Below are 19,197 nucleotides of genomic sequence, written 5' to 3'. Positions count from 1 at the left end.
TGCCAGGCATCCCACATATAAAGTAGAGGAAGATTGGCAGCAGATGTTAGCTCAGGGCTAATCGTCCTCAAAAAAAATAATCACTAGGATATAACCTTACACCCATTAGAATGGCTATAATGACCAAGACAAAATATAAGAAATGTTGAAGAGGTTGTGGAGAAATGGGAACCCTCATACACTGCTTGTGGGAATGCAAACTGGTGCAGCCACTATGGAAAACAGTATGGTGATTTCTTAAAAAACTAAAAATAGAAACACCATATGACCTAGCTATCCCACTACTGGGTATCTATCCAAAGAACTTGAAATCAACATTTCAAAGAGATGTATGTACCCCTATGTTCATGGCAGCAGTATGCACAATAGCCAAGACATGGAAGCAACCCAAGTGCCCATCGACTGATGGCTGGATAAAGAAGATATGGTATATATATACAATGGAATACTATTCAGCCATTAAAAAGATAAAATCATCCCATTTGCAGGAAAACGGATGGACCTTGAGGGTATTATGTTAAGTGAAATAAGCCAGACAGAGAAAGGCAAACACTGTATGATTTCACTCATATGTGGAAGATAAACAAACACATGGACAAAGAGAACTATTTAGTGGTTATTGGGGGAAGAGGGTGGGGCGTGGGCACAAAAGGTGAAGGAGTGCACCTATATGGTGACTGACATACAATAATGTAAAACTGAAATTTCACAATGCTGTAAACTACCACAACCTCAATTTTAAAAAAGAATATCTTTATTTAATAAAATATGATTTTTAATAATACGCATTAAATATTTTGTATTCACTTCACTTTGTGCAAATTATATTTTTCTACAAATTTATTTTATTTTTTCTGTCTATAGTTCTTATCTATGTTCTTCATAACATTTGAAAGCATTATTTATTACAGATTTGCTTTTTTAAGGAAATCTCATCTTAAAAACATAATCTAGGACCCATGATTCTGAACGTCTTTTGCTTTCTAGTCTGTTGCTGCGATTCTGCTGAAAATGCATGTAAAAGTCACTTGCTGAAGGGAATGTCCTGGTCTTCTCGTTTTCTTCTATTGCTAGCTTGTTCCCTTTTAATTTTTGTCTGATGTTATTTCCCTCTACACTGTTTTGTTCTCTGAAATATTGTCATCATTTTCTTCGGTGAGTTTCCTCACTCTACCAGAATTAAAGAGAGAGAGAAGTAAAACGTTGCTTTGGAGGAAAGTGGACAGGGAGATGATAAAAATCAAGATATTTCATGGACTTTTCAATAGAGTTCTATTCATCCTTCAACAAGAACTAACCATCTTCCTTTCCTTCTTTAGTTACACGTGTTCTGTCATTTTTTTTTTTAAGGTGTGCTTTTTGGTGAGGAAGATTGGCCCTGAGCTAACATCTGTTGCCAATCTTCATCTTTTTTTCCTCCCCAAAGCCCCAGTACATAGTTATATATCCTAGTTGTTTGTCCTTCTAGTTCGTCTCTGTGGGATGTTGCCACAGCATGGCTTGATGAGTTGTGTGTAGGTCCACACCCAGGATCCGAACCAGTGAACCCCGGGCCGCCAAAGTAGAGGGTATGAACTTAGCCACCACGTGACTCAGCTTGTCCCTCTGCCGTGTTTTTGTCACTTAACTTTTCCTGAGCTGGAATACTACACAAGGCTAGCTTCTTAAGTCTCAGTTTACATAATAGAAAACTCCCTGGAGATGCTTTGACTTCCCTTCACGTCATTGTTGCTCAGGTTGTAACCTATTGAGTGCCTTTGGCCTGTTAGATGCAAGTTGAACAACCATATCAACCAAATTGACCTAACGTATTACAAATAAGTGAAATGCAGCTAAAGCAGCACTTTGGGGAAATTTATAGGATTAAAGACTTTTATTAGAAAGGAAGACAGTTCTCAAATCCATATTAAAAATCTCTACTTTAAGAAACTTAAAAAGGAGGGCAAATTAAAACCAACAAAGAGAAGAAAGAAAATAATAAAGAGAAGTACAAAAATAAATCAGAGAGAAAACAAAAACAATACAGAAAGCCAATGAAAAAGCTGGTCCTTTGGGATGATCAATAAAAGTGATAAATATCTTGCCAGATGGACTAGCAAAGAAATGGGAAAAAAAGAGAGAGAAGACACAAATTACCAATATCAGGAATGAGACAGGGGATATCTCTACAGATTACATAGACATTAAAAGGATAATAAGGAAATATTATACACAACTTTATACCAAAAAATTTGATAACATAGATTATATGGACAAATTCCCTTAATGACGCAAATATCCAAAGCTTGTTCAAGAATACATATTATTTTTCATTTTTGCTTTACTGAGAAATAATACACATACCATAAATTCACCTCTTAAAGTGCACATTGCAATGGTTTTTAGTATATTCACAGACACGTACAACCATCACCATAGTCATTTTAGAAAATGTTCACCACCTGCAAAAACAACCCTCGCTATTAGGTCCCTATTTCCCGCCCTGCCCCCCAGTCTTTAGCAATCATGGACCTACTTTCCGTCTCTATAGATTTTGCTATTCTGGAGTTTTATATAAAAGGAATCATATAACATGTGGTCTTTTGTAACTGAATCCTCCTACTTAGCATAATGTTTTTAAAGTTTATCCATGTTGTAGCATATATCGAACTTTATTCCTTTTTATGACTGAACAGTATTCCATTTTTTGGATATACCACATTTTGTTTATCCATTCATCAGTTGATGTACATTTGGGTTGCTTCTTTTTTTTTTTTTTTTTTGGCTACTATGAATAATGTTACCATAAACATTCGTGTACAAGTTTTCATGTGAATGTGTATTTTCTCTTCTTTCAAGTATATAACTGGGAGTAGAATTTCTGGGTCAATAGCAATTCTATGTTTAATCATTTGAGATACTGTAAGACTATTTTCTAAAGTGGCTGACTATTTTACATTCCCACTAACAGTGCATGAAGGTTTAGATTTCTCCACATCTTCATCAATACTTGTTATTTTCTAACTTTTTTTATTCTAGTTATCCCAGTAGATATGAAGTGGTATCTCACTGTCTTTTTGATTTGAATAATGTTGATTTGTTCTTGATGGTGTTTTTTGAAGCACGAAAGTTTTTAATGTTGATAAAGTGCAATTTATCCATTTTTCTTTTGTTGCTCAGGCTTTTGGTGTCATATCTAAGAATCCTTTCCCTAATCCAAGGTCATGAAGCTTTACTCTTATGTTTTCTTCTAAGAATTTTATAGTTTTCTTTTTATGTTGGATTTTGATAAATTTTGAGTTAATTTTTGTATATGGTATGAGGTAAGGGTACAACATCATTCTTTTGCATGTGGCTATCCAGTTGTCTGAGCACCATTTGATGAAAATCAGTTGACCATCTGTAGATGAGTTTATTTCTGGGCTATCAATTCTATTCCCTTGATCTGTATGTCTACCCTTGTGCCTGTATTGCAGTGTCTTGATTATCATTGCTTTGTAGTAAGTTTTGAAATCAAGAAGTATGAGTCCTCCTAACTTTGTTCTTCTTTTTTTAAGATTGTTTATTGGCTATTCTGGGTCCCTTGCAATTCCATATGAATTTTAAAATCAACTTGTCAATTTCTACAAAGAAGTCACCTGGGAATATGATAGAGATTGCGTGTAATCTGTAGATCAATTTGGGGAGCATTGCTATCTTAACAATGCTAAGTCTTCTGGTCCAGGAAGATGGGATATTTTCCCATTTATTCAGATTTCTTTTGACAATATTTTGTAGTTTTCAGAGTATAAATTTTGCACTTGTTTTGTTACATTTACTCCTAAACGTTCTATTCTTTTGGATGCTATCATGATTGGAATTGTTTTCTTAGTTTTGCTTTTGGATTGCTTATGTAAGGGTAGAAAAATACAATTGAGTTTTGTATATGAATCTTGTATCCTGAAATCTTGTTGTACTCATTTATTTCATCTGGGAGTTTTTTTTACTGAACTCCTTAGGACTTTTTTATGCACAAGACCATATCATCTAAAAATATAGATAGTATTACTTCTTCCTTTCCAATCTAGATGCCTTTTTTTCTTTTACTTTCTTGATCGCCTTAGCCAGAACCCCCAGTGCCATGTTAAATGGAAGTAATGAGAGCAGACACTTGTCTTGTTCCTGATCTCAGGGGAAACACATTCAGTAATCTTAGTTATTGTCTTTTTAAAAAAGAAGAAAACAAGTATTCTCAAGGTCTCTATACTTGGAATTGGGAACGTTCAAAATTAAGCACATCACTTTTGGATTAGTTCTTTAACTTTCTTTTGTTCTTTACAATGTCGAATGTGGCTAAGTTATGCAAATGATTAATCAGTCTGCACTGATGAAAGTTTTGACTTTGTCCCTGGTACAATTTGCATTGAAATACTTTATGAAATAAAAAGGTTCTGCTAGAACTAGTGTTAGGACATTTCACCGAGCAAAACTATCAAGCTGACATTTCTTCAGTTGCTTACTGGACTGAGTAAACTCTGTTCTATCTAGTTAAAAAAAAAACACCTCAGCAGGATGTTGAAATGGATCTTTTGTAGATGCCCTTTATCAAGTTGAGGATGATCCCTTCTGTTTCTAGTTTGCTGAGTGTTTTTTATCAGGAAAGGGTGTTGGATTTTGTCAAATGCTTCTCTGTGTCTATTGAGAGGATCATATGACTTTCATTTTTGGTCTATTGATATGATTTATTACTACTAAGGGTTCTTGGACCCAATTCCAACATGCATGTGTGGAGTCTTCCCCACACCAACAAGCAATTCTCAGACACGAGCAGGGTGAATTTAACTCAGTTCTGATACTATCTACCCAGAGATAGAATCAGATTTGATGGGTAAAGCACTCAATTCCACAAAAATGCCCCCCCCCCCCAGTTCAGAAGCCAGTCACATGTCCCAGATTGTGACCTGTACTTCTGACCAACTGGCTATAAATCAGAAGTTCCCACAACCCCCTCCTTGGGTTTGATTAATTTACTAGAGTGACTCACAGAACTCAAGAAAACCCATTTACTCACTAGTTAATGATTTACTACACAGGATATAAAGGAACCAATAGTCAGATGAAGAGATACATAGGGTGAGGTCTGGAACAAAGGAGCTTCTGTCCTTTTGGAGCTTGGGCCTGGCACAGTGGCACAGGAAAGCATTCTGGTTTCCCAACGTGGAAGCTCTCCAAAAAGGCCAATTTGCTGTCCTTTTAGGCTTGTATGGATGCTCCATTATGTAGTCATAATTGACTAAGACATAAGCCATTGGCAATTGATTCAACCTCAAGCCCCCCTCTCTCCCCTTGAAAATCAGGGAGAGGGACTGAAAGTTTCAATCCTCTTGATCACAGGGCTGGTTCTGGCAACCATCCCCAGCTCTTCAGTGGGGTCCAAAAGTTACCTTCATTAATGTAAATAAGAGACACTTTTATCGCTCTCAACACATAGGAAATTCCAAGGGTTTTGGGAACTGTGAGCGAGAAATGAGGACAAAGACCAAATATATCTGAGAAATATGTATTTCAGTTATCTGAATAACCATTCATTTTGCATTCATGTTCATAAGAGATATTGGTCTGTAGTTTTCCTTTCTTGTGATAGTTTTGTCAGTTTTTTTGGTATCAGGATAATACTGGCCTCATAAAATGAGTTGGGAAATGCCCCACACCCTTCTATTTTCTGGAAAACTTTGTGCAGAATTAGTAATAATTCTTTAAATGTTTGGGAGAATTCAACAGTGAAGGCCTCTGTGCCTGGGATTTTCTTTTTGGGTAGTTTTGTGTGTTTTTAATTACTAATTCAATCTCTTTACTTGTTAGAGTCCCATTCAGATTGTTTATTTCTTTTTGAGTCAGTTTTCAGTAACTTTTCAGTATTTCTAGGTATTCATCTATTTCACCTAATTTATCTAATTTGTTGGCATACAGCTGTTTGTAATACTCCCTTACAACTCTTTTTATTTCTGTAAGGTTCATGTTGATCTTCCCTCTTTCATTTCTGATTCTAGTAATTTGAGTCTCCTCTTTTTTTCTTGGTTAATCTCATTAAATGTTTGTCAATATTTTCATAGAACCAGCTTTTGATTTCACTGATTTTTCTCTATTGTTATTCTATTCTCTATTTTCCTAATTTCTGTGCTAATCTTTATTATTTCTATCTTCGTTATTATTTCTATCTTACTGTTTTAGGTTTAGTTTCCTCTTCCTTCAGCAGTTTCTTAAGGTGGAAGTTTAGATTATTGATTAGAGATCTTTCGTATTTCTCAATATTGACATTTACAGGTATAAATTTTCCTCTAAGTATTTCTTTAGCTGCATCCCATAGGTTTGGGTATATAGTGTCATAATTTTTACCCAACTCAGAGTTTTTCTTCTAATTCTCTTTTGATTTATTCTTGGACCCATTGACTACTTAGGAGTGTGTTAATTTCCACATATTTATAAGTTTCCTAATTTTTTCTGGCTATCAGTTGCTAATTTTATTCCCTTGTGCTCAAAGAAATACTCTAAATTTATTGAGGTTTGTTTTATGACCTAGTATATTTTCTATTCTGTAGAATGTTCCATGTGCACTTGAGAAGAATGTATATTCTGTTGTTGAGTGGAGAGTTCTTTAAAGGTCTGTTAGGTCTACTTGGTTTATAGTGTTGTTTGAGCCTGCTATTTACTTGTTGCTCTATTTAGTTATTCTATTAATTATTGAAAGTGGAGTATTGCAGTCTCCAACTATTACTGTTTAATTGTCTATTTCTTCATTTATTTCTGCAGTTTTTACTTCATGTGTTTTTGAGTTCTTTCATAAGGTGCATATCTATTTATAATTGTTATATCTTCCTTATGGATTGACCCTTTTATCATTATAAGATTTCCTTCTTTATCTCTACTAACATCTTGTTCATTTTAAAGTTTATTTTGTTATATATTAGTGTAGTCATTTCAGTTTTCTCATGAATGCTACCTGCATGACATATCTTGTCCCATCCTTTTACTTTCAATATATTTATATCTTTGGATTTAAAGTGGTCTCCTGCAGGTAGCATATAGTTGGATCATTTTTTAAATCCATTCTGCTGATATCTGCCTTTCTATTGGATTATTTAATCTGTTCACATTTAATGTTATTATTGATATAGTTTGATTTATGTCTGCCATTTTATTTTTTGTTTTCTATTTGTCCCATGTGCTGTTTGTTCCTCTATTTTGCCTTTACTGTTTTTATTTGCATTAAGTGAATATTTTCTATTGTAGCGTTTTCATTTCCTTAAGTTTATTTGGGTTTTTTTTTAGGGGTTGCTATAGAGTTTGCCATATATATCTTAACTGATCAGAATCAGCTTCAGATTTATACTAACTTAATTCCGGTGATATATAGTAATGCTACACCAGTTTAGCTCTGATCCTTTTTCTTTCTTTTTTATTTTTCTGTATTACTGTTATACATATTACATCTATTAATATTACAAATCCAACAATATATTGTTATAATTATTACTTTACCGTTTGTTGTCATTTCCTTAGCCAGATACAGTTTTGTTCCCACCTACGTCTTTTATGGTTTTATTAGCAAATATATTTTACATATACTACATTTCTAGATGTTATAAGGCCAATATTACATTATATACATATTATTTCATGGCTTTTTAAATCAGTTATGAGAAGAAAGGAGAAAAATATGCATTTATACTGTTTTTTATCATTACATAATTAATTTTACCAACCTTCTTTGTTTTTTCACGTAGATTCAGATTACCATCTGCGGTCACATGGTTTCAACCTGAAGCACTTCTTTAGTATATCTTGTAAGGCAGATCTGCTAGTGACAGATTCTTTCAGCTTTTTTTTTTTTAATCTGGGACAGGTTTTTATTCACCTTCACTTTTGAAAGGTAGATTTGCTGTATATAGGATCTTTGGTTGACAGGTCTTTTTTTCCTTTGAGCACTTTGAATATGTCATCCTTCCCACTGCCTTCTAGAGTCCATTGTTTCTGCTGAGAAGTCAGCTGTTAATCTTATTGGGTTTCTCTTGTAAGTAACAAGTTATTTTTCTGTTGATGCTTTCAAGATTTCGTCCTTGTTGTTGCCGTTCAGCATTTTTACTATGATATGTCTATTTGTGAATCTCTGAATTTATCCCATTTGGAGTTCATTGAGATTCCTGGATGAGTATATTGTTTTTCAATAAATTTTGGGAGTTTTCAGCCATTATTTCTTCAAATAGTTTTCCTTCTCCTTTCTCTCTCTCTGCTCCTGGTACTCACATTACACATATATTGGTGTACTCAATGTTGCCCCACATTTCTCCAAGGTTCTGTTCATTTTTCTTTAGTCTTTTTTCTCTCTGTTCTTGAGCTTGCATAATCTCTATTGATCTACCTTCAAAATTGCTAATTCCTTTTTGTTACAGTTCAACTCTATTTTTGAGCTTCTTTAGTGTTTTTGATTTCAATTATTGTACTTTTCAAATCCACATTGTTCATTTTGCTCTTTTTTATAATTTCTCTTTAGTGATATTCTCTATTTGATGTGACACTGTTATATCTTTCTTTACTTCTTTTATCACACTTTCCTTTAGTTTGTTGAACATATTTATTATGGCAACTTTGAAGTCTTTCTCTGTAAAATCCAACATTAGTTGCTTTCACAGGAGTTTCCTTTTTGTTTTCTTTAAAGTTTGGCACCTGAGCTAACATCTGTTGTCAATCTTTTTTTTCTCTTCTTTTCCCCAAAGCCCCCCAGTGCGTAGTTGTATATTCTAGTTGTGAGTGTCTCTGTTTGTGCCATGTGGGATGCCACCTCAGCATGGCCTGATGAGTAGTGCCATGTCTGTGTCACTGGTGAACCAGCGAAACCCCAGGCCACCAAGCAGAGCACAGGAACCTAACCACTCAGCCATGGGGCTGGCCCCCACAGGAGTTTCTCTTGCTTGCTTTTTTCTCAGTTTATGGTTCATACTTTCCTGTTTCTTTGAGCAGTATTGGCAGTTTCTTTGCAGTGGTATTGGTAGAGCTCTCTTCCTCTGACATAGATATTATTAATACCTCTATATCTACTAAATAAATAAAATCTGTACTTAAACACCTTCCTATAAAGAAAATACAGGCCCTGATGACTTCACTGGTTAATTTTATTAAATATTTTGAAATAAATATTACCAATTTTAATCAAAGTATTTTGGAAATCAAAAGAGAAAGGATTACTTATCAACTCATTCTGTGAGGCTACAGTTACCCTGATACCAAAACTAAGATATTACAAGAAAAGTAAATTATAGACCAATATCCCTCATGAACATAAATGCCAAAATTTTCAAGAAAATATCAGCAGTTTATGTCCAGTAATATATAGAAAGGATAAGCCCCCCTAATTAAGTTGGACTTTTCCCAGGAACTCAACTCAAGGTTGGCTTAACACTTGAAAATCAATGCAATTCACCATTAGTAGACTAATAAAGAAAAACTATATAATCCTCTCAATATATGCAGACAAAATTCAACACTGATTTGCGACAAAAGCTGTCAAAAACTGGGAGTAAAAAAGAAAATCTTAAACCTAAAAAAGGACACAGAACACCAAAGTTAACATTACATTTAATGGTGAAACACTGAATGCTTTTTCCCCAAGATCAGTGATAAGATAAAGACATTTGCTCTCACCTCTCATATTCATCATTGCCTTGATGCCTGAAACAATGCAATAAGGAAAAAAATACAGATTGGAAACAAATAAAAGCATTTTACTTTCAGTCAACATGTTTGTGTTAAAAAATATTAAAGAATACACACACACAAAATTTACAATTTTTACAGCTATTACATCTAAAAAGTGAGGTTAGTGAGTTGCAGGATATAGGGTTAATATGGAAAAATCAATTATATTTCTATATACCAGCAACAAATCATTGTAAATTAAACTTTTAAATACCATCAAAAATATAAAGAAATAAGTATAACAAAATGTGCATAAGACCTGTGCACAGAAAACTATAAATATTGCTCAGAGAAATTTTTAAAGACCTAAATAAATAGAGATAGCATGTTCATGAATTTGAAGATAGAATATTAAGATGTTAGTTCTCTCTAAATTGATCTATATATTCAACAGAATCCCAAACAAAATCCCAGCATCTTTTTTTTTTGAGGTAGAAAATGATAAGCTGGTTCTAAAATTTATACAGAAATTCAAAAGACTTAGAATAGCTAAAACATATTTCAAAAATAACAACAGTGGAGGCAACGCAAATTCAAACCATAACATATCCTCCAAAATATCTAAAATTGAAAAGTATTGGCAAAGATGTAGAGCAACTGGAATTCTCATACATTGCTTGTGGAAATGTAACTTGGTACATTGTAAAACCAATTTGCAAAAAGTTTGGCAATATCTACGAAAGTGGAATATATGGTCTCTGTATTGCCACAATAACGTTGCATAATAAACCAACTCAAACTCAGTGGCTTATGACAAGAGCATTCATTCTCTCTTACTCATCAATCTTTGGGATGTCTAAGGTTCTGCTAATCTAAGGTGGGTTTGAGCTGCAAGTTAGAGTCACATCTGCTCCATATATGTTTGTTCTAAGGGCCCAGGCTGAAGGGACAAGGGCTACATGAGACATGGTCTCTTCATGTACATCATCTGAGCTCAAGAGCCAAGTTAAACTACACAAGCACACCTAGGACTCCTGCTTATACCATGTCTACTAACATCCTATCAGCCAAAAGAATTCATATGACCAAGAAAAATATTAATGGAGCAGAGAAGTAAACTTGGCCAACAATGGAAGGGGGAAGGGAATAAACATTTGCTGAAACAAAAATCCAAATTATCACGTCCAGCATGATAGGCACCCAACAAAAATAATGCACATGTGCACCAAGAGACATGAATAAGAATGTTCAAGCAGAATTATTCATAATATCCAAGAATTGGAAACAATTCAAATGACTATCAATAGTACAATGGATAAAGAAAATGTGCTGCATCTACGCCTACACATATAGCAATGAAAATGAAAAAATAAGTACACACAAAAACATGAGTCTCATAAACAGTGTTAGTCCCAAAGAAACCAGGCACAAAATTATTCAATTCATATAAAGTTCAAACCACGAGCAAAACTAAATGATAAAGCTTAGGGATGCATATTTAGGGAGAAACCTATTAAGAAATGTAAGGAAGAGATTACCGTAGAACTTAGATTAATGGCTAGGTTTGACAGTAGGAAAGGAGAGTGGGTATTGATTGGGAACTGGCACAAAAGGGAACTTCTAGGGTTTCGGCAATGTTCTGTTTCTTGACCAGGTTAGTGGTTTCATGAACATTTGCTTTGTGATAAATAGGAAGTTGTACAGCCTGGTTTTGTGTCCAAGCGTACCTTGTACTTCACTTTATTGCCCGACACAGATATTATACATTTTACAAAGGTTTGTGGCAACCATGTGTTGAGCAAGTCTATTGGCGCCATTTTTCCAACAGCATTTTCTCGCTTCCTCTGTGTCATATTTTGGTAATTCTGGCAATATTTCAAACTTCTTCAGTATTGTATTTGTTATGGTGATCTGCGTCAGTCATCTTTGATGTTACTATTGTAATTGCTTTGGGGAACCATGAACCATGCCCACGTAGTACAGCAAATTTAGTTGATAAATGTTGTGTGTGTCTGACTGCTCCAGTGACTGGCTATTCCCCTGTCTCTCTCCCTCTCCTTCAGCCTCCCTATTCCCTCAGACACAATAATATTGAAGTTAGGCCAATTAGCACCCCTACAATGGCCTGTAAGTGTTCAAGTGAAAGGAAGAGTCATATGTCTCTCACTTCAAGTCAAAAGCTAGAAATGATTAAGCTTGATGAGGAAGGCATGTCAAAAGCCAAGATAGGCCAAAAACTAGACCTCTGGCACCAAACAGTTAGCCAAGTTGTGAATGCAAAGGAAAATTTCTTGAAAGAAATTAAAAGTGCTTACTCCAGTGAACACCTGAACGATAAGAAAGTGAAACAGCCTTTTAGATGGACTTAATTTTTGTCCTAATTTAACAAATTGCCACAGCCACTCAGACTTTCAGCAACCACCACCCCATCAGTCAGTATCCATCAGCATTGAGGCAAGACTCTCCACCAGCAAAAAGATTATAACTCAGTGAAGGCTCAGATGATGGTTAGCATTCTTTAGCAATGATGTATTTTTAAATTAAGGTATGTAATTATTTTTTTAGACATAATGCTATTGCACACTTAATAGACTAATGCAGAGTGTAAACATAACTTTTATAACACTGGGAAACTAAGAAGTTTGCATGACTCATTTTATTGCAATATTCACTTTATTGGTGTGGTCTGGAACCAAACCTGCAACATCTCCAAGGTATGCCTGTACAGTCATGTGCCACATAATGACATTTCCGTCAATGGAGGACTGCATATATGATAATGCTCCCCTAAGATTAGTACCATATAGCCTAGTTGTGTACGCTATACCATCTAGGTTTGTGTAACTACACTCTATGATGTTTGCGTAACAAAATCACCTGATGATGCATCTCTCAGAACATAACCCAGTTGTAACGCAATGCGGGATTGTACTTTCAAAATATCTATTATATTTCATTCTCTTCTTCTACAGCCAACCTTCTTCAGTTCTAGAACACAATTTCACTTCTGGGGCCTTTCCACTTGCTTTGCCTTCTGCTTGGAAAGCTCTTCCTCCACTTCTTTCAAAGGTTGGTTTGTTCTGTTTTCGTCATGGGGTTTTGACCTCAAATGTCCTTTATTCAGTGAGACCTTATAGCTCTGCCTCTTCTGCTCCTGGCCTCCGGCCTCCAACATCATTTCTAGCTTTGTTTTCACAGCAGTATTGTTAAATGAAATTCTATTTTTTGTTGCAGTAGTGGTGGTCTACTTGTTACTGTTCGGCATCCGTCTCTAGAATAAGTTCCATGATGTGCAGGATCCCTGTCCAGCTTGTTCACAACCGTAATTCTAGGGTTTAATTCAGCATCTGACCACAGCAAACAATAAAACGTGCTATTGAATGAGAAAATCTTTCTATTCCCATCATGTAGGATTAACGCTATTTGTGGTCCCTTGGTGCTCTCTGCATACACTATAAATTTATACAGGTGTTTTACTAGAGAACTAGCACGTGAACAAATGCTAGTGGATTTAATATTTATTAAATTACAAGAACGAGATTGGTTAATGTCCCATTTGGGCAAGACAAAACAAGCGTCATCGCAGCAGCCTCAACAGGACCCTCAAGGAGAGACCGACACCCGACCAGAACGCGAAGGAGACCCAAAATCACGCGCGTAAGTCATGGCAGCGTCTCCCGCGTCTTCCCGTGCGTGCTTCCGCATCCGGCGATGTCCAGCCCCGCGAGATTCCCGGTCTCGCCCCACCCCACCCCGCGCTGGGCCATCATTTTCACGAGACTCCGTCGTCCAATCCTGGGGCGCGCTGCGACCTCGCGCCTGCGCAGAGGGGAGAGTGAGCGCCGCGTGGACGCCGGTCGCAGCGCACGCCTGCGCGTCGCTTTTTCCTCAGCGATTGGCTCCTGCCTCCTACGGGGACGCCACAGTTCAGTTTTCACTTTCTCTTTTTTTCCGTCCGTCCCCCCCCCCCCCCTTCCTGAGGCCGCGGGGTTTTACTTCCGGTTCCCAGCCCCCGTCGCTGAGAAAGGCGACATGTTCCCTCAGGCCCCGGCGCGTCTTGGGGTCCATTCCTATCTATGAGCCTCTGGAAAAGGGACGACGCTTGGCTGAGGAGCGCGGCGGGGCCTGCGGGCTCGGAGCCTGGACGCCGGTCCCGCGTGTCTCCCGCGGGCGCCTCGGGCCGCCCTCCCCGCGCGCTGGCACAAGGGCGGAGAGGAAGGACGGGCTGCGACGTGGAGCTTCCAGCGCGCCTCTGACGGGCTGTGGTGACGGGAGGCCGAGGGCGCCCCTTGGAAACCCGGGAGGAGAGGAGTCCCGGAAAAGGGCGACTCAGGGCTCCCTGGCTGGGAAGGAGGCCGAGACGGCCGCGTATTAACAGGGTCCGACAGCATCTCTGTCACATTTGGCCACGAGGGACCGAGTGAAAGGAAGCGCATGTCTGGGGGCGTGGACGACCTGCGAAAGCATGGGGAAGAAATTGAACAGTAATCTCAGGTCGTCGGGGGCGGCGGCGGCACGAAGGACAGGTAAAACCTCGCGCTGCGGGGACCCTTGTGACACCTGGGAGGAAGCAGGGGCGCGCTGGCTGCCTGGCCTTGGGTCGTGTCTGTCGCGGGCTTCGCTGTTGTTATGTTAAGAAAGTTTAAGATGACGGTTGCCGTTGCATGCTTTTCTGGGACGGTGAGTGACTAACGCGCTTTGGCCTGTTTACCCTGCTCTGGGGCGCTGGGGTGGGAGAGGTCGGTGGTGGTAGACTTGGCTTTTGCTTTGCTTTTCTTGGCTGCTTTTTTTGGGGAATGGCCACTTTTCACACCGGTGGCCATTCTCAATGTTGCTATTATGTCGATCCTGACTCGTTTGGAGGAAGTCAGCGTTTTACAAGTTCGTCTAGGGCTTCAGAGTGCGTTTTTCCCCTTTTTGAGGCAGACAGCCTAGAACGGCTGCAACGTGTCCTTTGAATTGCCTGTCAGAGGACAGCTTCATCCTCAGGGACGCGATAAGAAATGCTTAGTTGAAGCCTTGCTCGTTTGGTTTGGACCGACTAGTCGATAATTGTCTGAGGGTTCTGGATGAATCTGCACCTCGAGTTTCTCTCTGGGGAGACTTCACGGCAATCCGGGCCCCTTTCCTTTTTAAAGTAGGCGTAAAAGGAAGGGGTCCACCCATTGGGAGGCTCATTTAGCAGGAAAACGAAGTAGTGCGTAAGGAATGTCATAATAGGCCAGTCCCTGTAACCCGGCAGTCTGTCTGAAGGTGGCACCAGGCAGCATTGTCGGGGAGAACGTGGCAGATTAACCTCAAAACTGGAGGAAGATACTTTGAAAATCCTCAAATTTCATTTAATAACCATCTGTTTGAAATCCCAAAATTTAAATACACCTTTTCTGTTACCCTGCTCTGTTCTCCCTGTAAGGTAAAGTTAGAATGATGAAGTTTATGAAAATATAAATTCTAAACCTGAGGGTTGTCGGAGTATATGGTGTCACGTAGTGGATTGGTGATCTAAGGACCCACAGTTTTCCCCTGAAAGAGCATTAGAAGATAAAAAGGGGGTTTGTACGTTTAATCTTACAGGATCTGAGATTGGTAGGAAGCCCCCTCAGGAGGTTTATAACGAAGCAGGTGTTCCTCAATAGTGAAAGAATACTCTTCTGTTGAAAAACTGCCTTCTAGAACTGGATCGATCTATGTAATATGTTCAGTAATAACCCAGACTAGAGAAAAATAAAAAGTGACAAAGTGTCCACAGTTATTTTAAGAAAGGCAAAAAACGGTGTTTGAAATCTTGTGTTTTCAGAACACTTGCCCAAATGTAACCAGTTCTCTTTACAAAGAGCTGTATCATGAGCATCTCCTGTAATCCAAACATAGTTGCTTCAATAAATTGAAATCCTCGAAGTGCCTAAAAACTTGCCTGAGACGTGGTGTTTGTTAAATAAATGCGGTATGATATCTATTTAGTATAATTAAATAGATGTGGCATCTGTTTATCAAATGAGTCCTTCGTTCCTCTCCTGATGGACGTTTAAGTTATGTTCAAGTTCTTCCCTATTACCAACAGTGCTGCAGTGATTATCTTTTTTGCTGTTATAAACAATGCTTCATGGGCTCATGATAGTATGTCTAGAATCGATTCCTTATGAGAGCTGGATAATAATGCTGTTAAATGGCCCTCAAGTGATTGTACCCTTTTATATTCACTCTCTGAAAAGGTGTGTTTTTATTTCCTAGCTAGCCAGCACTGGATGGTCACAGTATTTCTTTAATATTTTACTAATTTTCTACTAAGTGAAAATAACATTTCGTTTTAATTTTTACCTTCCTTGGGTAATAAGAAAGTTAAACATTTTTGGCTGGGTCATATCCTTTGCTCGTTTTTTTTTTTTAATTGGTTTCTGAACTCTCTTCTTTGACCCTTTTAACTATTACCACACTGTTTTAATTATTGTAGCTTTATAGTATATTTTGGTACTTTCTTTTGAAAAAAGCTTTGGGCTCTTCTTTGCATTTTTCTTCCAGATGAAATTTAGAACCATCTTTTCAAGTTCTATAGAAAATCTTGTTGGGATATTGTTTGTGATTGCATTGAATTTATAGATTAATTTGAGAAGAGACATTCTTTTGAGTTTTTCCTTCTAGGAGAATAGGTATGTCTCCTTGTTTCTTCTACTAATATTTTTGTTGTGATATATGTCGTTTATATGTACTGTTAAAAAAAAAAGTATATCTGTGTACCCAGCTTAAGAGAACATCACCCCCATAACCCTGGTCATTCTGAATTTTGTGTTAATTATTCCCTTGCCTGCCTTTACAGTTTTATTACTTATATTTGTATCCTTAACCAACATATTGCTTACTTTCACCTATTTTTGAACTTTATTTAAATAGAATCATACTGTTTATTCTGTGAATTACTTTTGTTAAACATTACGTTTCTGAGATTCACCTGGGTGGAAGCTTGTGCTTGTAGCTCAGCAGTTCAGAAACTTTTCTGTTGTTGTTGATGTCTAGTTGACATACAGTATTATGTTAGTTTCAGGTATACAACATAGTGAGTCAACATTTACATACGTTGTGAAATGATCACCATGATAAGTCTAGTAACAGAAACTTTTTGGTCTCAGGACTCCTTTACCCTTTTAAAAACTATTGAGGATCCCAAAGATCTTTTGTTTATGTGGGTTATATCCTATTAGATAGTAAAACTAAAAAAAAATTAAATATGTTAGATATGGCATCTATTGGTATGTTTGTGGATAGCAATAAATGTATGGCATATTTATTGGTACCTCTAAAAGTAATAATGTCTATTACATCTTAACATAAATATTTTTAATGAAAAATAACTATTTTCCAAAACAAAAGGAAGTAGTGACAAGAGTGGCATTGTTTTACATTTTTGCAGATATCTTTCATGGCAAGAGTCTCATGGCTGCATCTGCATTCATTCTGTTGCAATATGTTGTTTTGATTGAAGTATATGAAGAAAATCTGGCCTCAGTTAGCTGTGTATTTAGAAAAGGGAGAAATGTTTTAATAACCTTTTTAAATAGTTATATTTTTCTTTGATACTCCTCAAAACCTAATGGTTTCTTAAAAGTTAGCTGCAGTGTAGAATTTTAAACCGTATCAGTGAACTTCTCAAACTCTATGACATTAAAACCCGTTGGTCTGTCTTGCATTTTGAAGAGATCTTTCACCCATGCTTTGGTCACGTGGAAGATAGTTCACTGAATTATGTAGATCTCCCAAAAGATCACACATTTCGTTATATAATATCAAAAAATCACATACATTAGCATCGTCACCACTTTGAGAACCACTGCTATAATTCAGTCATTTTCATTGAAATATAATGGTCTAGTGTAAGAATATATTACATATTTACCCTTTTTATTCTTTATGAACATATTGGTTATTTTCAACATTGGGCTGTTACAATTAGTGCTGCTCATAAACGTTCTTGTTCGTCTCCAAGTGCATATATACAATACTTTTGTTTGGGTGCATTAGTAGTGGAATTGCTGGATCCATTGGGAGGGTGTGTACATGTTCAATTTCATTAGATAATATCTAACTTTTCCTAAATGCTTGTTCTGATTTATGCTGCACCAGTTGTGAATGAAACCTCCCTTTGCTCTCCATTCTCTCCATATCTCGCATTGTCCAACTTTTTTCATTTTTGTCGTTCTGCTGGAAGTGAAGTGATATATTATTGTGATTTTAAACTACATTTCTCTGATTACTTAAAAGAAATTGAGAGTCTTTTCGCTTTTGTGTAATATTTAGTCATGTTTTCTCCGCTTTTTCTATTGGGTGCTTGTTTTCTCTTATTAATATGTACAGTTTTTTTAATATGTTATATGTACACAAGTTGATGAACTCCTCCTGTTGCTAAGTTAGGTTACTAGGATCACTTATTTAAACAATTAAGAAATATGTAGAGACGTACACTGAACAGTCTTTCTTCCCTGTACCTATTCAGCTCATTCCCCAGTGTATTTTTTTATATTCCTCTTTCTTACTCTAATTTCTGCTATGCTACATTTTCTTCTCCACATACCAGTATATCCTAGAAATCTTGACAAATGAGTATACAGGAAGTATGCTCCTTGTACAGCATAGGAGCACAGTTTCCCACTGTGTGGCTGTACCAGTTTATTTAACTAGTCTATAGTAGGTTGACTGACTATTTGATTTTCTAGTCTTTTGCTGTTAAAAACTGTAGTGCATGGAGTAACTTTGTAGAGTTGTCATTTTGGATTTGAGCACATATTTCTGTATTATTAATTTCCAGAACTGTGATTACTGGGTCAAAAGATAAATGCTTTTGAAATTTTGACAGATATTGCCAAACTGCTTTTCTCTGGGATTTTGTACTCTTACTCACAGTGTACTAAGGAGACAATTTTCCTAAAGCTTCCCCACCTCACGGAATGCATTGGTAGAATTGTAGATTTTGATAGCTTGCTAAGTGAAAAGTGGTATGAGTTTATTTAAATTTTATTATGACTGAGTTCGATCATCTTTTCATATGTTTAAAGGACTTTTTCCCTTTTTGTTTGTACTAACTGTTCATATCCTTTGTCCATTTATCTATTTTTTATTGGGTTGTTGGACTATTGGGTTGTTGGACTTCTTTACATACTCTGGGTACTAATCTTTTGATAGTTAAATGGGTTGCAAATACCTTTTCTCTCCCTTGGTGGTGGTTTTGATGAGCAGAAGTTCTAAATTTTTAAAGATTTTCATTTCATGTCTGTATCTTTGGAATTGTTTGTGTGTAGTTTGGAGTATAGGTATAAGTTAACTTTATTCTCATGTGGATAAGCAGTTGTAGAATTTACCATTGAAGTTTTATTGGTAGCAGATTTTTAACTAGTGATTACAGGATTACTTAGGTTTTTAAAAAAAATTATGACAGTTAAGTTAGATTTTTCTAGGACTTTATAAACTATTAAATTTTTAATATTTATTGGCATAGAGTTGTTAAAAGTATCCTCCCACTATCTTTAATGTCTGAACCATGTGTAATTATGCCTCCTT

At 36.7% G+C, this 19,197-nt stretch overlaps 1 protein-coding gene across 3 annotated transcripts in view; it reads left to right on the top strand.

Moving 5' to 3' along the window:
• Positions 1 to 13,652: 13,652 nt before the first annotated feature.
• TASOR2 (transcription activation suppressor family member 2) overlaps positions 13,653 to 19,197 on the top strand; it is a 76,181-nt gene continuing 70,636 nt past the window's right edge. For all 3 annotated transcript variants that reach the window (XM_046679009.1, XM_046679008.1, XM_046679007.1), the window contains exon 1: positions 13,653 to 14,177. In XM_046679009.1, coding sequence (XP_046534965.1) covers positions 14,117 to 14,177 — 61 coding nt within the window. In that variant the 5' untranslated portion in view covers positions 13,653 to 14,116. The remainder of the gene's footprint in view (positions 14,178 to 19,197) is intronic.

This window comes from Equus quagga, chromosome 12, assembly GCF_021613505.1.
Source record: "Equus quagga isolate Etosha38 chromosome 12, UCLA_HA_Equagga_1.0, whole genome shotgun sequence".
In the NCBI taxonomy this organism is placed as follows: Eukaryota; Metazoa; Chordata; class Mammalia; order Perissodactyla; family Equidae; genus Equus; species Equus quagga.
This window is presented reverse-complemented; position numbering and strand designations above follow the sequence as displayed.